At 38.6% G+C, this 20,718-nt stretch overlaps 1 protein-coding gene across 3 annotated transcripts; it reads left to right on the top strand.

Moving 5' to 3' along the window:
• Positions 1-739: 739 nt before the first annotated feature.
• Positions 740-20,124, top strand: LOC108682843 (UTP--glucose-1-phosphate uridylyltransferase). 3 transcript variants are annotated; one of them, XM_018172084.2, is made up of 10 exons: positions 740-839; positions 12,887-13,120; positions 13,766-13,948; positions 14,867-15,038; positions 15,780-15,889; positions 16,354-16,645; positions 17,189-17,326; positions 17,898-18,070; positions 19,178-19,276; positions 19,566-20,124. In XM_018172084.2, the coding sequence occupies exons 1-10, from the start codon at positions 822-824 to the stop codon at positions 19,671-19,673; spliced, it is 1,527 nt and encodes a 508-aa protein (XP_018027573.1). In that variant the 5' UTR covers positions 740-821; the 3' UTR covers positions 19,674-20,124. The 3 variants fall into 3 exon arrangements, with proteins under 3 accessions (XP_018027573.1, XP_018027575.1, XP_018027574.1); XM_018172086.2 differs by lacking the exon at positions 740-839 and adding an exon at positions 6,703-6,907; XM_018172085.2 differs by lacking the exon at positions 740-839 and adding an exon at positions 11,267-11,454.
• Positions 20,125-20,718: the final 594 nt, after the last annotated feature.

Below are 20,718 nucleotides of genomic sequence, written 5' to 3'. Positions count from 1 at the left end.
GGTATAACCATATTTATTTATTCAAAAAGGTTTTGTGTGACATCAGAATTTTGCAAGTAACAGGGCTTTGTCTAACTTCTACTTCTAGCGTAGCGAGAGTGTTTATCACGCCTGTTTGTGTGTCATGGAGGACACACACTTGTATCCTGGACTTGTGTTGATGGAAGAGGAGATAAATGAATCATTCTAAGAGTGAAGTAAAAGAATTTTCGCCTTGAACTCTTCCACTGAAATAGTTCCAGGTCCTATTCTCTTCCTAATAATATTGAATGACACTCGTTTGTTCGAAAACATTTCATGGAGAATTAAATCCTGTTAAAAATACGAACAACACTAGAATGTTAATTCTACATTCTTTATTGCTTATACAAAGTCCTTGGTTTATAAAATTGCAGCTGGGCTGGCCGCATTGCTGTATGTATATCGAACGTCTTTCGAGGCCGCATTGCTATATAGCGAGCGTCATTCGAGGTTTCATGTTTGTGAATGAAAATCTACATAGGAGGACTGAGATCATATATTCCAGCAAGAATTAAATTTTTGTGCAAGGATCTAGATAGCTTACATGGAAAACGTACAACCCAGCTGATTCAAATAAAGTAAATGCAATCGTAATTAATTCTTTAGGATCCAGCTGATACATGAGCTCGTATTATTATTAGCGTACGACAGCTTGAGCCTCACACACGCTGCCAGTTCCTGGCAACGATCGAAATTCACATCCCGGCTCCCGCGCGGCCGCGCCAACGACAACAGTGTGCTGGTGTGCAGTGTTGGTGTGGTGTGTTGTGCTTGTTTCTCTACAATTAAAGCTCTCCACCATGTCTTCTGGAAATAAGGTATGCATACTGGTAGTTATATGTTATTTCAATCGAAATATCACGAGCTGGTGCACTCTTAGACAGTTCTCCAATCAATGTGTAAACTAGGGAAATGACTTGATCAGCTGTAAGCTCTGTAAACCCAGACGTACGATATATTTTCTTATCGAAGCAATTGTTTCAAATTTGTTTATAAGAACTCGTCCAACATCACTTACTTATTTCTGATTTTCATGCTGAAAATAATGACGTGGAGTATTTTATCATTGTATATAGAAAAATGTATGGCGTAATTTAAACAAGTTGTCCAGACGGCTCCATCGTCTGCCACTGTGCTCAAGGTCGAGCTTGGCGACTAGACTCCTCGTTAAAGGCTTATTGAGCTAATTTATTCTGCGGCAAAGATCGAATCTAATACCGGTTGATGCGGGTCAGTATTTTTGGGACTTCTCATCACGTTTCTTCTCGACAATTTTGAAAGTCCCCTACACACTGAACCTGTTAATGTCTACACCGATGCTACAACGTAAGCGTGACCCTCATTTTATGACCCTGAAGCACCTTGACACCCGGCAAGGATTTCCATGAAAAGAATGCAATTTGTAGCAATAATTATGAATGATTATTTCGAAATTGTCTGTTCTAATAATTCAGTAATATTAATTTGACAACCGTTCTCAAAATATTGATTAATATTTTTTGGAAAATTTACACTTCGGTTGAAAGACTTTAAAACGGAAAGCCCAATTTTTGTGCAAGATTTACACGCACATCAATCTCCCGTGTAATTAAAAGAAAACAGAAGTATTTTTAACATGAAAAAAAAAAGTTTCTCACCAATGACATGACTATCACTTACAAACGCTAACGAATTGATTATTAAAAATTCATGTGAAGCTGATGCGGAGAAGATTTTCTTCAACAGTCTATTTTGCCCGCATGCCGTGTCTTTGTCGAATTGAAATACTCTAATCCCCGAATCTAGATTTGAATTTCAAAGAAGCTTTATTAGTATTGAATAAAAGGGAATGTTCATCTTATATGATACGTAAATTTGCAGTCAAGATGGTGGACACTAGAGGTGCTGGTGGACGCTTACCATGTCCAACTAAATTTAATGGTCTCTTACCTAACCATAGTCGTGTAAAATCGATCTATTTACACAACTATGTTTTATTATTTTACTATGCTGTGGGATTTACGGGTACGAAGAACTACCGTAAGCGTCACATTAAAGTTATTTATAATATTCCCTGGTCTTGAGCGCGACAGAAATCTAACCAACCGTGCAAGTTTTCTCTCTTAATTGGCTGTGTGCTACGGGTGGCCTTGTAGCGAACCTAGAATTCTGACGTTGAACAGAGAGGTTCAGGTTGCAGGTTACAAATTTGAATGCCTTGTGTGGCATTTCGTTTTTCTTCAATTTGAATAACTGTACCTATACTTTTTGTACCGCACTTTTATTGCACGCAATCTTCTGCTTTGCATTGAACGCTTTCTAGATTTCTAAGTTATTTTAAATCAAAATACCAGGTACTTGTTCACACCACTAAAAATGTATACGTTGTGTGTAAACTTTAAATACGATACATTCTAAAAAACGCCAACGCTCGCCCGCCTGATGTGGTTGAGAGAACTTGTGCGTTTGAGATCAGATAATTTCTCCAAAAAGCTCCAGGAGCTGGTGACTTATGTTCGAGCACACGAATGGAATATACAGAAACTCGTGCGCGTTTGATATTACGGCAAATTTGAATGTTATTGATATTCATGTCGTAGCTTCGAACCTGAACCCCTAACGCCATGCCATGCAGTTTGTGAATTGTATTACAGTTTGAGAAACTTTATTAATTTTCGTGCAAACTTGCGTAGACGTGATAGTTTATCTTAAAGTTAGTCTAGCATTAAACATTTACATAGTTTTTTTCTGCTGCGTCGTACAACTTATATAGCTTTACTGTCGTTGAAATCAGTAGGTTTAAACTACAGTAAAATTAGCAGGTTTCGCGTCATTGAAGTTGGCAAACTCGATGATATTTTACGGTAGTAATAATTACGAAAAATTATCGGTGACATATGAGGGAACGGTAGTGATAAATCGAAACAAATTGAGTTGTTATAATGAGTTACGTTGGAAAACAAGCATCCCTGTAGAATTTTCATCGTTTCCAGTTAGAGAATGCAAGAGACATAATTGATAAATCAGTCGGTTAACTGTTTACAGTAATAACTGCAATAGGTGGAAAACATAAAACTTGATGTTCTATATAATGTTATAGTCCAAATATTCTATGCCTGATTAATAATTTATTTTTCATCCACAGATCTTATTTAAGAGACTTTACTCCGCCTGAATTTATTATCCCAATGATCTATTTAAAATGAATATGGGGACCTGAATTACAATCTTATTTAAGAGACTTCACTCCGCCTGAATTTATTATCCCAATAATCTTTTTAAAATGAATACGGAGACCTGAATTACAATCTTATTTAAGAGACTTCACTCCGCCTGAATTTATTATCCCAATGATCTTTTTAAAATGAATATGGGGACCTGAATTACTATAGGTATCTCTCTGACCGTATTCCCTATCTCGTGCCAGGACAGCTGTGGGCCACATCTGTCCTCGACATCTGTTCGTCTGAACCTCTGCTCATTACACATTATAGTATATCTAACATCACACCTTCGATAACTCGTCAGTTTGTTCTGATTTGCACTTGCTGGAACTAAGGCCTTCAGTAACGTGGCCATTCTGAATTATTTTGTTTGTGCGATTTTAACAGAATCGGCAACCTTTGAAGCCAGCCACAAGTTGGTGGACAAGCGATATTGAAAATAAGTTGCAGCACGAAGCACGGAAGACAAAGCTAGGGCAACGAAGTGTATCAAAATTTGAGTAAATATTTTAATGTAGAGCATATATAAACTGGTTCATTTGGCGATAACGTAAGAAACATCGTCTATTTTCCATGAAGGAAACCAATACATCAAAATTTCCTAAACCATGAAATTACGTTGCTCTAAATGGCTTCAATCGAATTTTTTTATGAAGAAAGCTTGCGTAAAAATAAACGCTTACTGGATAATATCCCGCTTGTGATATTGGGACAAACAGACGAGTTTTCTAAACTAGTTTTCTCGTTCTGACTCATCATCATCCTAACTAATTTTCCTTGTATCGAGTGCAGAATGTTTTTGTGGGAACGAGTGCTCACCCAAATCGATGTCTAATCCTTGCTTTATAGTTAAATAAAATGCAGCAGGTATCTACAAATAACTTGTGTTGAAGAGTGTGTGCAAAACGTTTAAGCGTATAATTCAATTTATGATGGAAAAATGAATGTACCGTTAACTCTGAAGTGGGAAACATCATTTAATAGATAAAAAAAAAATCCTAAAATAAGTTAGTTTTTTAAACGTTGGCATTTCAAACATTTCGCAACCGTCATTTTCAGTAATATAGCCGCTGCCTACTATTTTTCCGTTATTAATTGCTTAGTATATGACTAGGCCAAGGCCAAAATATGCGTTTTTTCCTGCTTCAATTTCCTTCATTTTTTTTTTGTTTTATCAGCATGCTGATTCGCGTAGTAAATTCCAGCATTAATTAAGTAGTGTAATAGAAGTAATTCGAGAATCTTTATGATTCTAGACCGCTTGCCTTCGTCACGATTCATTAGTGCCGCTGTTTTTATGACATTTTGCTTTGGTTGAAATAATTAATAATTATTGTGTATAACAGTATAATATGATTAATAATAAATTTAGAATAATTGTAGTTGCATACCCGTTTCTGTAATGCGCGGTTACAGCAAGTGTACTGTGAGACATCAAATGAGCTCGTGTTAATAGACCTCATGATTTATTTTGTTAATTAATATTCACATACACCTCTGAACCTTATACGACCCCTTCGCTAGCGTGGCACACCGCGGTACTTTTCAGTTGTTAATCTAATTATATTTATTGCCGTGTTCTCATACTATGTTAATTCTAGTGTCCAGACTGGCCTAACTAGAGAAAACATTATAATGGTTAATTGCATTTCATTTCATATTTGATTGCTCTTAATTTTTCAACCAGACCACTATTGCACGTGTTAAAATTTAATTTAACAATGAATCAGAATCAATGAGAAAGACGATCAAATTTAAAACCAATTTGACGCTGATAGTGCTGGCGTTATCATTGATTAATACGTGCTGATATCGAGGGACATCTTTCGAGTGGAGCTAATTAGTAGATGGTGTGCGGCTTACGTATGTGTCAAAGATTGCATTAAATTAATTTTTATTGAATGATATGCAGAATTTCCTGCGAACATTGCACAGTTCCTTGCACACACAGTGTAGTGTTCAGTTCTCTTCAGAAAGTTCAGTACATAATTTCGTGCACACAGTGCATTTTTCCCTCACATAGTGCCTTGCAACGTTCCATGCCCTCAGTTCAGTGTTCAGTATACAATCCACACACAGCACTCAGCACTGTGCGCAGTTCCCTGCAAGCGCTGCAGTGCCCAGTTCCCTGGACGCGTTGCGGTTCTCCGCTCTGTAGATAATACGTAGTTGGAGTTCTGTACAGTGTAGATGCAGTGCTTTTCGTAGCTCCCAGCATGCACACAGTACTGTCAGTGCTGAGACCTGTACCCACTATGAACTGCATAGTTATTCATAAGATCTACACACAGTGCAGAACACACATTTCTGCTCAAGAAGTCAGTGTCTGTTACACCGTCACCAGGTTGGGTTGTGTTTCATCTGGCGGGAAGTTCGGCTCACTGAGAACTACACGTCTTGACTCTGTGCAGAGACTATCAATACCTGGTGTAATTGTCATGCAGACGCGGTGTCAGACATGGACGTTCCTTGTTCGTAATTTCGTCAATTTATTTGAAATATTTCTCAAAATTAAAGTGAATTCCAATGAAAAATTCGATCTCATATTGATATCGAGGATTAGCTTGCCAATATTAATTAATTTATCTAATTTTGTTTGATGAAAGTACCTACCATGTAATAAAATACAATACTAATATTTTCGAGGACACAGTGAAAGGCGGGCAATTCAAACGGCTTCTTAATTGCGCTATGTGAAAGTCAAATCTGTTGCTTGCGTTAATGAAATATATCATGAAAATCTGAGCCATGCATTAAATTTGTGACAGCCTCAAAAGTTCCGTTTTATTCAGCCATTGGAAGGTGACGAGTTCAATTCATATGTAAGAAGTGTTCATATTTGTCGGCGCTGAACAGGTGCATGCGTGTGCCTTCTCTTTCATACTATTTTGTTAAATTTGATGAATCAGAAAGAAAAGAATATAAACCGAATTTACTTTGCGTATCAAAAAGTACCTTGCGTACTTGACTAACCGAACTGTTATTGAACTGTCCACCGACTGTGCAAAGAATTTTTTCTTAATCTGAAACTCGTACAATAACTAGCTACCAATTGCATGGTCTGTTGTGACGTAACGAGCGACAATCGCGGAAGCGATTGTAAACGGAACCAATTATTCATGGCGCTCAAGTTCGGTTCTCATGTCCCAAAATTTTCCGACAGCAGCAGTCAGACCACATTACATTTGCTTTTCGTTTCTTGATTGTGAAAAGAGTAACGCATAACGCCAAACCGGTAGAATTAATAGATATCTTACTAACCTAGTCTAGAAGAAGTGTTATACTCGTGTAATTCAATAGATGTATTGAGAATTTCTGTAGATACTGCATTTACCTGCCAATGCTAACGCTTTCCACATTCAAATGATCTAGAACTCTTCTTGTAGTTACTAGCTTAGTTTGCCGTGTTTTTTCTAATTAAAAGACTGACAAATTTACCAGTTATTCTAAATAATTACATAGGTACTTTCCCTAGAATCCATAGTAATTTTATAATTATCCGAGAAAATAATTTAATTACTTTTTCTTCTGTTTGTTGCCGTAGAAAAATCTCCCCTTACAGAATAAACCACAATCTTTCCGCTTTGGAACTATCCGAGCTGAAATAACGTGCAGGCGATTTAATCTTCTGCGACGATCATACGTTCAGCCCTGCCTTTCGTGCAGCCTATACTTCTATATAGGTAAGATTACTTGTTATTGTTAGAGTATGATCCTGATGTGTTTCTAGTTTTGCCTCATCATTTGCTTCTGACGCAGGACTTGAAATGTTTTTGTATGTTGAATTTAAGGCGTGTGTAGGGTGACATGAAATTGGAAACCTGGTGCTGAGCTCCAGCAGCCTGTATACCATAGCTTCCTTAATTAATTAACGGCTTGAATACGAAATATCTGACTATCCCACTATCGTCTATAGCTACTTTTGAGGCTTGACTACGAAAAGGGACTGTAGGAGTCCTGACCCTCGCTTTTTAATGCTCCAATTCAAACCTCTACCAGGTTGAGGGGTATAGAGTTTTCGCTAATATCTACTATAGTTGAGAGTTTAGATTCCCAACCGCTGCCGTCGTCCTGAACACCGCTATTCCAAGCAGATAACAGGAATTCATCATTTTGATTTGACGATTTGCCCATCAAGATGGCACGACACCGACTTAGCGCTGGCTTAGGTTAATCTTGTAGAAAGACTAGCATTCCATTTAAGAGTAACCTTACATTGAATTATCTCGGGAGAGGAATTTGTAAGGCTTGATCACAGTAAACGACGATGAGACAATATTGAATAACAGAAAAGGCGCGGTCTTTAATCGATCATCATGATGACATCCGGAAAATGGAATTTTCTTTAGGGTGCAGAGCACTCGAACTTTAGAGTTACTCACATTCGTTAGCTTCTCATTGGCGAGGCTGTATTCCGCCAACCTTATGACATAAATTGTTTAGCTTCTTTTCAAAGTCATGCGCTGCAGCTGGACTGGTCAACACCGATCAAGCACGACGGAATGATTTTGAGATGCAATTTCGGACTTTACTGATAATGTTTAAGTAAACTAGAAACGTTTAATTTCTTTTTGTTGAATTGATTATATTGTAGTTGACTAAAAATTAGTAATATTCAAATGTGATCCATTGTTTATTTTCTAATTAAATTTCTTTTGAAAGCATTCTTCTGCTTGTTCATAAGTATTGCATTTATGTTCTTAATTGTAGCCGCTTTTCGTAAATGTTGAATGTAGTGTAGAAACGTTTACGGTGTGGTGATAACAGAAGCGATTCCATTCTGCTGCGAGTTTGTTGAAGTGCACGATTTTACTATCAAGGATTGATTTAGATAAGAATTATGGATTATATCTGTGATGTATTATATAGAAATATGATTATTTCGATAATTTTTAATTAGCTGAAAAGTAGCGTAAATGCGGAGTTTTTGATAAATATTAGATTTCATGTATTTCTAACTACACGAAGTTTGATCATGAAAAAATGGATAAATTTTATATGCTGGTAGAAAACAATTGAAAAACTTTTACTAGCAATGTTAACGTGCGAGGGAATGTCGCCAAATTATGCCAATTTTCATACCCCACAACGTAACTGTGGGGTACACATAAACTATTTAGACTCGAGTTGGTTTTATTTAGGTCGGATTGGAACTCCATTAGTGTAAATTCATATAGTTGAGTTACCATAGCAACAGAACGACAAGAAGTGCACTCGGCGTTGGAGGACATGCACAGTCGTTTCGAAGTAAATGTTACTAAATAATAGCGTAATGCTGTGTTCATCCGATTTTCTTATAATGAACTAACATTTGACCAGTTTTCAATATTAATTGTTGAGACAAATTTAATGTGTAGGTAAAGCAACGTAGCTTTTTCGCGAAAAACCTGTACTATGATTATTAATTGCCAAATATTTCTAGGGGCATTAGATTATTTTGTTGTCGTTTATTCAGTACAGCGTACGAGTTACTGCGTTGTCGCTCAACGATACAGCCAAGACCTTGGCTTGGACGAGAACCAGAGGTGTGCTAATGCATTTGTTTGTATAGGACATTGGCACGCTATCTCATGGCCATTCATGCCCTGGCGTCGCAGCATAGCTGTGCCATTGAACTGATGTAACGTTTGGTCGGACAACGGCGCTCTGAAACTCACCGGTATACGTATATGTGATACGACCACGCTCAGAAAAACGAATATGTCTTATTTTCCAAATTATGACACTTTTTATTATCGAAAGCACGAGCATGCATAGAGCGGATGCAGTGCTGATACGCCACTTTTGTCGGGCCAAATTCAGTCAGAATGACGCAAACGGTGAAGATTGCATGTGCATCGAAGGATTTTCATCACATTTGCCGGCTTGTGCTTGCTGGCTTGACAATCGTATATTTTCCGTAGATTCGGAATTCTTTACAATATTCTGATGGAGCGTCAATACAGGCACTGAATATTTGCAAATCGTATGGCTTTCCTAAGATTTTTTTTTAACTACCTGTCCAAATTATTTTCCGATCTTTCGAAAACATGAAGCAATATTGATTTACAGTTTAATTATATACATACACAATTGCAATGTTACACAACAGCAAAAATGGACATTTAGCCTATACGTGGTGGAGCATTCGTTGACGCAAATCTCCGCCTTGTTATTGGGCCTATATACTTAAATAGTGCCCTATAATTCATCTCAGAATAGTTTTTATAATTACAATATAATTCTTTGTTGTAGTTGCGTACTTTTGAGCAACACAATTAAGAATTCATGCGACAGACTGGAAGCGACGTTACGAATGATGAACTTCACTGCTAAATATTTGAAGATGCACCCTGTCCTGCTTCACGCATGCATGGATCAAAAGTGGCGAAATGATTATCATGGAAATCATTGAATTTACATACGCGCGTGTCGGCGCGCTATTCTTCTTGCTGAGCGAATTTCATGACCAGCAACCCTTTGGAGTTCAGCGCAAGTTGCTCTAGTTTAAATATTTTAACACTTTACCTTGGTGCATTTCTCAGTGAGAATGTTTCCGCGAGCGTTCGCGCCTGTGAAATTCATTTAATGATAAGAATTATCTGTGATAACCAGCTCTCGTCAGAACGTGTAAATTAAACGAATTTTTGGTATTTCCATTGAAATGTTTATAGGCCCTTTATGTATCTACCTTGTAAATAATTTGGTAAAATAAGTTATCTATTACATCATTTACATGTACTGACCACTAAGTTATTTACTGAAGTATTCACGTCTAAATTAATTTTTGATCAGCAGAATCTCACTTACCCCCGAAAATATCTCAGAAATCTCACCCGTGGGACTATTCTTTATTCATAAACTTGTACATTTCTCATCGAGTGCACATCTAAAGCAATGTTTTATTTATGTATCTTATCTAACACAAACGGCAGCAACGCCGAGCGCTGTATCATATCTAATGCAAGTCCTCATCATACTGATAAGATGGCCATGTATCATCACACGCTGCAATCCATCAAAGTCAACATCGCAACTCTTCACTTCCCTTAATTGCGCGGCCCTGGCCGGCAGCATATGCGTGCGCCTGTATCACGTATACCCTCACAGTTTAATAGAAAAAACATCTCTATGTGGCAATATCATCTGTGCGTGTTTGTGAAGCAAAATATGTGTTGTTTATTGTGAGGAGTGTCCACTGCCAGGTTCTCTGGTGACGCGGAAATGTACATACGAATATAAAGATTGATATAAAGTTCTCCCTTTGTGCAAGTTTGATTGAAAACCAGAGAATGGTTTTTATTGATAATCTCTTGTTTGTTTTCTTAACGAGTCGAACAATATTTCTTGCTGGCGCAGGCAGATAAAAAAGCGGATTACTAAAAGACATTTTGATAGAATACGACGTTTCGAATATACAATATTCATTTTCTAGTAATTAGAGCTTTTACAATAGAAAAAATCAAAAAATAATTCTCTAGTCATCAATTAAACTTGCATCAATACAAATATAGCTCAAGTCTTTAGCTGTAAAACGGCGAGCTGTTACTCAGCTAATAGCTGTTACTACGGCGAGCTGTTACTCAGTTAATAGCTTTTACTACGGCGAGCTGTTACTCAGTTAATAGCTTTTACTACGGCGAGCTGTTACTCAGCTAGTAGCTGTTACTACGACGAGCTGTTACTCAGCTAATAGCTGTTACTACGGCGAGCTGTTACTCAGCTAATAGCTGTTACTACGGCGACCCTAATCTTTGTACTCCATTCACCTGCTGTCGTATAGAAGGCACCGGCATCAGTTCTATGTAAAGTTCGCGCAATTTCAAACTTGTGAAATGAATGTCATTTAGGCTGCGAATTGGTGCAGTTAGTCGAGCTGATTGAAGAAGCTTGATTTAGTTTCTCATGCTTAATCGTTTAGAAGGTTAATACCGCGAATTTCAACGGAAGTTGTAGTTTTTGTTGAGAAAGAACAGATTGTGGGTTGTTTTCAAAATATTTCATGACAATTGTTTTATTAAAGACATGATGATTATTACCGAAATATTAAATTTAATTCTTCTTTAGACGTATGTTGCCCGAAAGTTTTTCTTAAATTTGAACTTGGGAGATTCGGTGGTGCAAAGATCACACTTGTAACTACTATTGACCTCTTCTTCGGAACGCGGATCCTTTTGAAGGAAAATATTGGTCTAAATTCTTCTATTTGAACTTAGGTTTATTGCTTTGCATCATGGCCTACAACTTCAAAGTAAGTTTATGAACAAAATTATGTTGATTTTATTGTCGTTTTACTATATTTTAAACGTTTTACTTTCAATTATACATTGGATGAATCCAAATACTTAATTACATGTATATATAATGGTGATCGGAAGTGTTTTCACAAGTATTTTGTGTGTTCTCATGATTGTCTGGACTTTAATTCTAAGCCAAAGAGATTTTGGTATTAACCTGTAATTAAATCCCACTTCTTATAGATAACAAATGATAACAATAATTATATAGATATAGATAACAATAATTTTAAAGTTTCGTGCCGGAAATGATCCTGTATTCGAGCAGCGTCTGTTCACTAATTAGGTGGAATAAAGATATGCGCCTGATTAATTGTGCCATAAGCATTACCATATCATGCGTTATTGTTACATGAATGATTTTTGAACGATAGCGCGTCCAGTGTTGTTTTGCCGACGTACGCATTTAGAGCAAATTGACTTGCAACGTCTATAATTGTAGGAAAATCGAAAAAATTAGTCCTAATTTTACCATTGTTTTATATGCCTTGTTTTAAACGGGTGTGGGAGTTATTGTTAAACTTCAATTTGCTTATAATGTTCATACGAGATGTAGCTGTTCTATTCAAGATTTCAATGCTAATATAATGCTTTGTGCCTCGAATTGATGGGCCAGAAATCTCCATGCCACTTCCACCAATGTTGGTCACTTAATATTTTACTGAATCAAGAGTTTCAAAATATTCTATAAATGTACTAGTTTCATGATTATCACTGTTATTTGGTCTGAAAAATAAGTAGTTTAGTCCGGAAGTGATTATTTTAACCTACTTTACTTATTGTGTCTCTTTTCTTTTTTTAAGTCAATTAAATTGTACGATTTAATTATAAAGGTTATTTAAACCGAAAATATGTGTGCTCGATGATATAGGTAGGACTTTTCAATTTATTTTTGAAGCTTTTTATGCTCTGGCTCATGTCGATATGCCTTAATTGAAGTAGAGTTTGCCATCGATGGCTGTGATTCTGAGAGCTACTATGCTTACACATAGCGTTTCATGCTTGTGACACTATTGATACTTGACCTGCATGTGGCAACAGCTGTTCTGACGATTTGTTTCATTGCAGCTATTTACCTCGACGCCTTTTTCCATTTAAGCTATTTACCTCGACTACTTGTTCCATTTCAGCTATTTACCTCGACGCTTTATTTCATTGCAGCTATTTACCTCGATGCCTTATTCCATTTCAGCTATTTACCTCGACTACTTGTTCCATTTCAGCTATGTACCTCGACGCCTTATTCCATTTCAGCTATTCACCTCGACGACTTGTTCCATTTCAGCTGTTTACCTCGACGCCTTATCTCATTGCAGCTATTTAGCTATTCTCTTTGACGACCTGATCCATTTCAGCAATTTAAGTTAACGCCTTGTTTCATTACAGCTATTTACCTTGACGCGCTCGCCGTCAATGGAGTTCAAGGAGCTGACGAAGAAGGACGCGCAGACGCAGCTGTCGCACGAGATCCAGAAGCTGCTACAGACGTGCGTGTCGACCGCCGCGAGGGAGAGCGCCGCGCAGGAGCTCGAGGGCTTTGAGCGGCTCTTTGGCCGCTTCATTAATGAGGCGGGGCCTTCCGTTCACTGGGACCAGATACAGAAACTCGACGATGAGGCTGTTAGTTCTTGTCTATGTACATAATGAATCCATGTAGATTATATGATGTAATATGATATTACGTTGATATTCTTTGGCCGCTTCATTAACGAGGCGGGGCCTTCTGTACACTGGGACCAGATACAGAAACTCGACGATGAGGCTGTTAGTTCTTGCCTATGTACATAATGAATCTATGTATATTATATGATGTAATATGATATTACGTTGATATTCTTTGGCCGCTTCATTAATGAGGCGGGACCTTCTGTACACTGGGACCAGATACAGAAACTCGACGATGAGGCTGTTAGTTCTTGTCTATGTACATAATGAATCTATGTATATTATATTATGTAATATGATATTATGTTGATTTATTTAATGTGGTATTGATGATACGGTGTGTAGATTTTTTGTCGGTATATAATCGAAGTATAGTTCATCGTTTGTACATTCGATCATGTTGTTATGGTCGGTATCAGGTATGAGGTTGTCTTTGGGATGGGATTAAGACTACGTACGTGTATTATCTTATAGTTACTGATTTTATTTGACTAGTACCATGTTTTTATTGGTTGTTTCATTAAAAAATATACGAAACCCAGGATGATTTTTTTTTTGTTTTGACGATGTGAATTACTGCGAATAAGACGTGTTGTGCAGGTGCGACAATACAGCGACCTGCAGCGGCCGTCTGACGAGGAGCTGTCCAAGCTGCTCGACAAGCTCGTGGTCGTGAAGCTCAACGGTGGACTGGGCACGTCCATGGGATGTCAAGGCCCCAAGTCTGTTATCCCCGTGAGGTCTGAGCTCACTTTCTTGGACTTGACTGTGCAGCAGATCGAGGTATGGCAATCGTGCTAATTAGTTATTTATAGTGCTAATTAGTACTCTATAGTGTTGATTATTTCTCTGTTGTGAGGATTAGTTCTCAGTAGTGTTGATTAGTTCTACGTAGTGTTTAGTTCTCTATGATGTTAATTAGTCTCTATAGTGCTAATTAATTCTCCGTAGTGTTAATTAGTTCTCTATGATGTTAATTAATTCTCTATAGTGCTAATCAATTCTCTCTAGTGTTGATTAGTTCTCTGTAGTGTTAATTAGTTTTCTATGATGTTAATTAGTATTCTTTAATATTAAATACGGCAAATTTTAATTGCAGGTGCTGTCAGGACAATCTTTGAACTTACACGTGCACCTGGCTCCGAATATTAGGGCATGTAGGGTGACTTGGAAAGCCGATTTCAGTTGAATTTCATACCTTGCTTGTAATATTTATGATATCAGTTGTGTGTGAAAAGAAATCTTTCCAATTTCCGACAAAATTACGCTAGATTGAGTCTAAATTTTTTGCCAAGCTTCTGCATCCAAATTAAGTTGGCGCACTTCAAGATTTTTAGGAAACACAGTCAGTATTTATTTGTGCCTTTGTTCTCTCGTCGAATTCCCGCAAGTCGAAACCTTGTTGTTCGCACCTGTCAAAAAATATTCAAATCAGAGAGTGGTTCGCATCAAGATATACATGTGCACATCATCAAATGATTAAAAAGTTCTCTATTCTCTTCTGAAACACATGTGTATAAGTTTTCTTTGAATTGAGTAGCATATATTTTTGGCCGCTTCAAATGGGAAGCGAAGATTGAGATTCCGTCTTCTTTATATATTTATAATATGTATTTATAATAAAAATGTATAGTATATATTTATACTGAAGGAGCAAGTGTGTAAAAAGGGCACGAGTTTGATCCGTTTTTACCCTTGCAGCATCTGAACAGAACGTATAACTCGAGCGTGGCGCTGGTGCTGATGAATTCATTCAACACTGATGAGGACACCCAGAAAGTCATCAGGAAATATCAAGGCCTCAACGTCAAACTCTACACGTTCAACCAGTCCCGCTACCCCAGAATCAACAAGGAATCTCTCATGCCCATAGGTACTTCAGCTTATCATCTTGATACATTTCTACCCTTTATATTCATCTATCTTACATGTACAAGGAGACTCGCCCAACTCTTCGGTCCACACATACGCAGGAAGAGAAATTAGCTCATGCTTTTCACCTCACTTCAATCAGAAATTAATATTACACTTAGAATATGTTACTACACACTTTTAATATATTACTTTAAATATGTTATCATTACACTTTAAAATAACATAACCATTAAACTTAAGAACACTTCATTAAGTCTGCACATGGCACTCATTTACTTGTCTGCCAAGAGAATGTAGATTAGATTCGACTGGTGCCTCGGAATGTGATAGTTCTGTCGTTCATCGTGGCATCTGACGCGTCACAAATTAGTACTGGTATATATACATTTCGGAAATACGACGAAATGCGTGGCCAGTGATTCCAAACAAAAGCTGTCATTTTCGCATTGCGTTGAATTTTTTTCCTCGTTTGTCAGCCAACATTACGCTGACGCATCATGCGGCTGTCTCTAAAACCTCCTTCAGTTGAATTGTTACTTCATATCTAATTTTTTTATTTGTTTTAGCGAGCACGATAGGCTACTACGTACGCCGTACTCCAGCTATTTTATGGTGAAATTTAATGGAGTCGATACTAAAGGAGTTACTTTTTGTAAATTTGCCACGAAATTAGGCGCTTAAATTCAAGAATAAGTTTGAAGAAAGCAGCCCGTTTAAAGTATCGCGTTGTCCCTCGCAGGGCGCACGATGGGCACAGACACGGACCTGGAGGCGTGGTACCCGCCCGGCCACGGCGACTTCTATGAGGCCTTCAGCAACTCAGGCCTCCTGCAGGAGTTCATCAATCAGGTGACGTCTCGTGACTGCGCCGTAGGGCGCGAGTGAGGGGTCTTTGATCCACGTTATACATGTTAGTCAAGAACACTTCGTGGTTATGAGGATCCTGATGTGTTCATGTTACATGTATGTTCATGTTACATGTGTGTTCATGTTACACGTGTGTTCATGTTACACGTGTGTTCATGTTGCACGTGTGTTCATGTTACACGTGTGTTCATGTTACACGTGTGCGTTCAGGGCAAGGAGTACGTGTTCATGTTACACGTATGTTCAGGGCAAGGAGCAAGTGTTCATGTTGCACGTGTGTTCATGTTACACGTGTGTTCAGGGCAAGGAGTACGTGTTCATGTTACACGTATGTTCATGCTACACGTGTGTTCAGGGCAAGGAGTACGTGTTCATGCTACACGTGTGTTCATGTTGCACGTGTGTTCAGGGCAAGGAGTACGTGTTCATGTTGCACGTGTGTACAGGGCAAGGAGTACGTGTTCATCTCTAACATTGACAACCTGGGAGCGACTGTGGATCTGAACATCCTGAACTTCCTGGTGGGGGAGGAGGCACAGCAGCAGCCACCGTGCGAGTTCCTCATGGAGGTCACGGACAAGACGCGCGCCGACGTCAAGGGCGGCACGCTTATTAAGTACGACAACAAACTCAGGCTGCTCGAGATCGCGCAAGTCCCCAAGGATCATCTCGAAGACTTTAAGTCTGTCAAAACCTTCAAGATTTTCAACACCAACAACTTGTGGATCAAATTGGACGGTGAGAAATGTTGCGTTCTCTGTTCTTTGAAAAGTTTCGACATAATTAAATTATATTACTGACCTGGGTCGTTATGGTTTTTGAAAAGGAGCTGCCGCTGTCCATTCTAATTGTTATCTTCTAATTAATTTGTTGAAAGGTGTTGATTCGAGTTTATGCACTCGGGAATTTATTTTTATCTTGTTGCAATTTGGGATATATGGGATATATCTGTCACGGGTTGATTTTGCTTTTCCCCCCAAGTAATTAGATTCGAATTAAAAATGAAGATTCCAATGTTGAAACTAGTATTGAAAACGAGTATTAGAAATGATAAAATCTCGCTTAAATTATAATCAAAGTAGCCTGACTAAACTCGTGAAACGTATTCAACGGTAGAAGAATTACGATCTTTATTCTTTTCATCCTCACTGGCTGAATCAGGTGCTTTGAGGACGCCGGAATAAATGTATAAACATAAACATTTAAAAACAATTTATTCAAAGTTTCTGACGATGACACTGCGAGGTCCATTAAAAATGAACTCCCGGTACCTTAATGCAGCGATGGCGCGCGTGGTGCAGAACCAGAGCCTGGACATGGAGGTGATCATCAACCACAAGACCCTCGACAACGGCCTCAACATCATCCAGCTCGAGCAGGCCGTCGGCGCCGCCGTCAAGAGTTTCAACGGCGCTCATGGTAACTTGGGTCTCTGGGTAACCTTGGTTACATGGTAACACTGCGTCTCAGTGGGTCTCTGGGTAACCTTGGTTACATGGTAACCCTGCGTCTCAGTGGGTCTCTGGGTAAAATTGGTTACATGGTAACACTACGTCTCAGTGGGTCTCTGGGAAACCTTGGTTACATGGTAACCTTGGTAACCTCGCTACTAGATGTGCCCCTTGTTAACCATGGCGTGTGTTCAAGTGATGATTACATATGCAACTCTTATCGCAGTGGCAAAAACGTTATCGTTCATAGATGTGGTGTATATTACGGAGCATTCTATTATTGAAATGCTGTACAAAATATTCATCCTTGACTCCTTCTCTTCATTGATTTTTTTCATCAGTTTATTATTAATAAATAATAACTTAATCACAGTTTAACTTCAAACCTGTAGCCAAGTTGAAGCTGAATCTCATTAACTTCTTGAATTATTCAACTTCACCGCATCTGTATTATGGATCTGTTGCAGCAAGTGCTAATAATTCTTGACATTTTCTACTGGCTGTGACAAATTAAAGTAATAAACATCACTGGGTTGCAGGTATAAACGTGCCGAGGTCGCGGTTCCTGCCCGTCAAGAAGACTGACGACCTCCTGCTGGTCATGTCCAATCTCTACCGCCTGCAGAACGGTGCCCTCATCATGTCCCCTCTCAGGATGTTCCCCACCACGCCCCTCGTCAAGCTCGGCCCCAACCACTTCGCTAGAGTCAAGGTAACGACCACGTGATGTAATGGTCTGGATCACAGAGATTGGAGCTCTGAGTTGCGGGATCGAATACCTGCTAGATCTGAAAATACAGCGATACACGTTAAGGAAAAGCTGTGGGTCAGACGTGGGCTAATCTCCAACGTTTGACGAATATTATTATTATCTGAGATATTATTATTGTTAAATTAACAGTGAAATATTGAGCAAGTACATATCAATGACCAAGAAATAAATCGGTAAACTTGTAACTACAGTAAAAATATTACCGCAGCGAGTGACATATAATATCAACGTCATATCAGTGACACTTCTAGTTAAATCTTGCGACATTTTATTGTACCTAAGTAAATTTGGGGGGCTTTTTGGCTACTGAAATATAGATTCTTGATAACATCTAATTCAGTAAAATTCTTGAGTCAAGTTTTCTTTATTCAAAAAAGAGCTCAATACCTGGAGAAAGGCATTGCACTATTGACTCATAGACCATAGATATTGAAATGCTTAGATTATATATTGGCATTACCTTCTGAATTGTGTTAACATTTCTTTCAATTAATTTCAATTTATTGAAAGATCCATCATTTGTTGCTGTATCTCATTTTTCTGATTGGGTCCCAGTTCAATATTACATGTTCGCGATATTCTCACATTCATTGGGCAAAGTCTTCGAAACTCTTTTTAATGCCTTTTTTATGCACATTATTAAAAAACTATAAATTATTTGTTATGACAATTACTATTCATTGAATTCACAGTCTGGTTACTAGAATAGTTTTTAATGATATTAGGCGAATTAATATTAGTTCTTGTGTGTTAAAAACTTCACGCAGTGTAAGATGTGAGGTGAACATTGTGCTGTGGTATGCAGGAGTTCCTGAGGTCACTAAAATAGTTTTGAAATAATATTTGGAGAATTAATAGTACTTCTTGCGTGCTAAAAACTTCACGCAGTGTAAGATGTGAGGTTAACATTGTGCTGTGGTGTGCAGGAGTTCCTGAGGTTTCTAAAATAATTTTGTAACAATATTAGGCGAATTGACATTAGTTGTTGCGTGTTAAAAACTTCACGCAGTGTAAGATGTGAGGTTAACATTGTGCTGTGGTGTGCAGGAGTTCCTGAAGAGGTTTGCGTCGGTGCCCGACATGCTGGAGCTCGACCACCTCACCGTCTCCGGCGACGTCACCTTCGGCAAGGGCGTGTCCCTGAGGGTGAGGCGCATGCACATAATGATCTCAAAACCTTGCGAGATGATCATACTGATCATCCACGTAATCATCTGTACGATCATCCGTTCGATCATAAACGTAATCATCTGTACGATCATCCACGTAATCATCTGTACGATCATCCGTCAGACCAGCCAGTTGCTGGTCACAATAATATGTACCCCACGACATAACCTGCTCCTCTGCTCCTTGTCCCGACATATAGTTTCCTCAGCATGATGTTCTCCAGGTCACGATATTGATAATTATTAACGCAGCTTCGTTGCTCCAGGGAACCGTGATCATCATCGCAAACCACGGCGATAGGATCGACATCCCGCCCGGCGCGATCCTCGAGAACAAAATCGTCTCCGGTAACCTCAGGATCCTGGACCACTAAAGCTGGGACGAGTCCCTGCCTACTGAGCTCTTCTATTGGGACGTCGCCCCCCGGTCCTGACACAAGCGACGTGGGCGCCATCCTCTTCACAAAAGAAACTGGAAAGGTCTTACTTAACAAGGAAGGTTTCTTGTCCGCATTTAGTTCTGTTACAAAACGTCGCAAGTTTTTGCTCGTTGACATTTTTGTTTAAATCATACATGGCTTCTGATTTGTAACGTGCAGTTTTGAGGACCATTCCTCCCAAATACGTGCGTTTTATCTTATGTTGAATTTAGTTTCTCCAGAAGCAGGCCTACTTCCTCTTTCAAATGTGCGAAAAAAATGTCGTTAATTCTGAGCTTCTCACACTTTTCGCTGCATAAGGTGCAATTCGGTTGAACCATTCTAATTTCATCGCAGATATTTTAACTTGCATCAAAACTGACTAAACTTTTTTAGATTTGTTTGAGGGCTTCATGTGTTTGCGTTCTTCTTGAAGATTTTAAACATCGTACGATCAAAAGTGATTTAGGTAGCTTCTATTTTCCCGCTAGAGATTCTAGCTGTCGTTCTATGGTTCCGTTAAAGGAGCAATACTCGGGTTTCCGTTAGAGGAGCAATACTTGGGTTTCCGTTAGAGGAGCAATACTCGGGTTTCCGTTAGAGGAGCAATACTCGGGTTGCAATACTCGGGTTTCCATTAGAGGAGCAGTACTCGGGTTTCCGTTAGAGGAGCAATACTCGGGTTTCCGTTAGAGGAGCAATACTTGGGTTTCCACTAGAGGAGCTATACTCGGGTTTCCGCTAGAGGAGCTATACTCGAGTTTCCGTTAGAGAATCAATACTTGGGTAAGGTTGACTGTTTCTTTAAACATTTCAGAAGCAAGAAGCATGCGTAAGTCGCAGTTTTTAAGCTGCTGATGCCTCGACTAGTTTACGATGACAATGCCTCATAAACAAAATTATTCACATGCAATTGGTTGAGCAGCTCGTCATGGACGTAGAAAGCTTTTTCTAGCTGAGAAATCACTACTAGTAAGCAGGCAGATTCAATTTTAATATA

This window comes from Hyalella azteca, unplaced genomic scaffold, assembly GCF_000764305.2.
Source record: "Hyalella azteca isolate HAZT.00-mixed unplaced genomic scaffold, Hazt_2.0.2 contig1316, whole genome shotgun sequence".
Classification (NCBI taxonomy): Eukaryota; Metazoa; Arthropoda; class Malacostraca; order Amphipoda; family Hyalellidae; genus Hyalella; species Hyalella azteca.
This window is presented reverse-complemented; position numbering and strand designations above follow the sequence as displayed.

Coding starts and splice junctions, on each gene's coding strand:
- LOC108682843 (XM_018172084.2), top strand. Junction 13,121..13,765: donor AGAAACTCGACGATGAGGCT/GTTAGTTCTTGT, acceptor CGTGTTGTGCAG/GTGCGACAATACAGCGACCT. Junction 17,327..17,897: donor GAGTTTCAACGGCGCTCATG/GTAACTTGGGTC, acceptor ACTGGGTTGCAG/GTATAAACGTGCCGAGGTCG.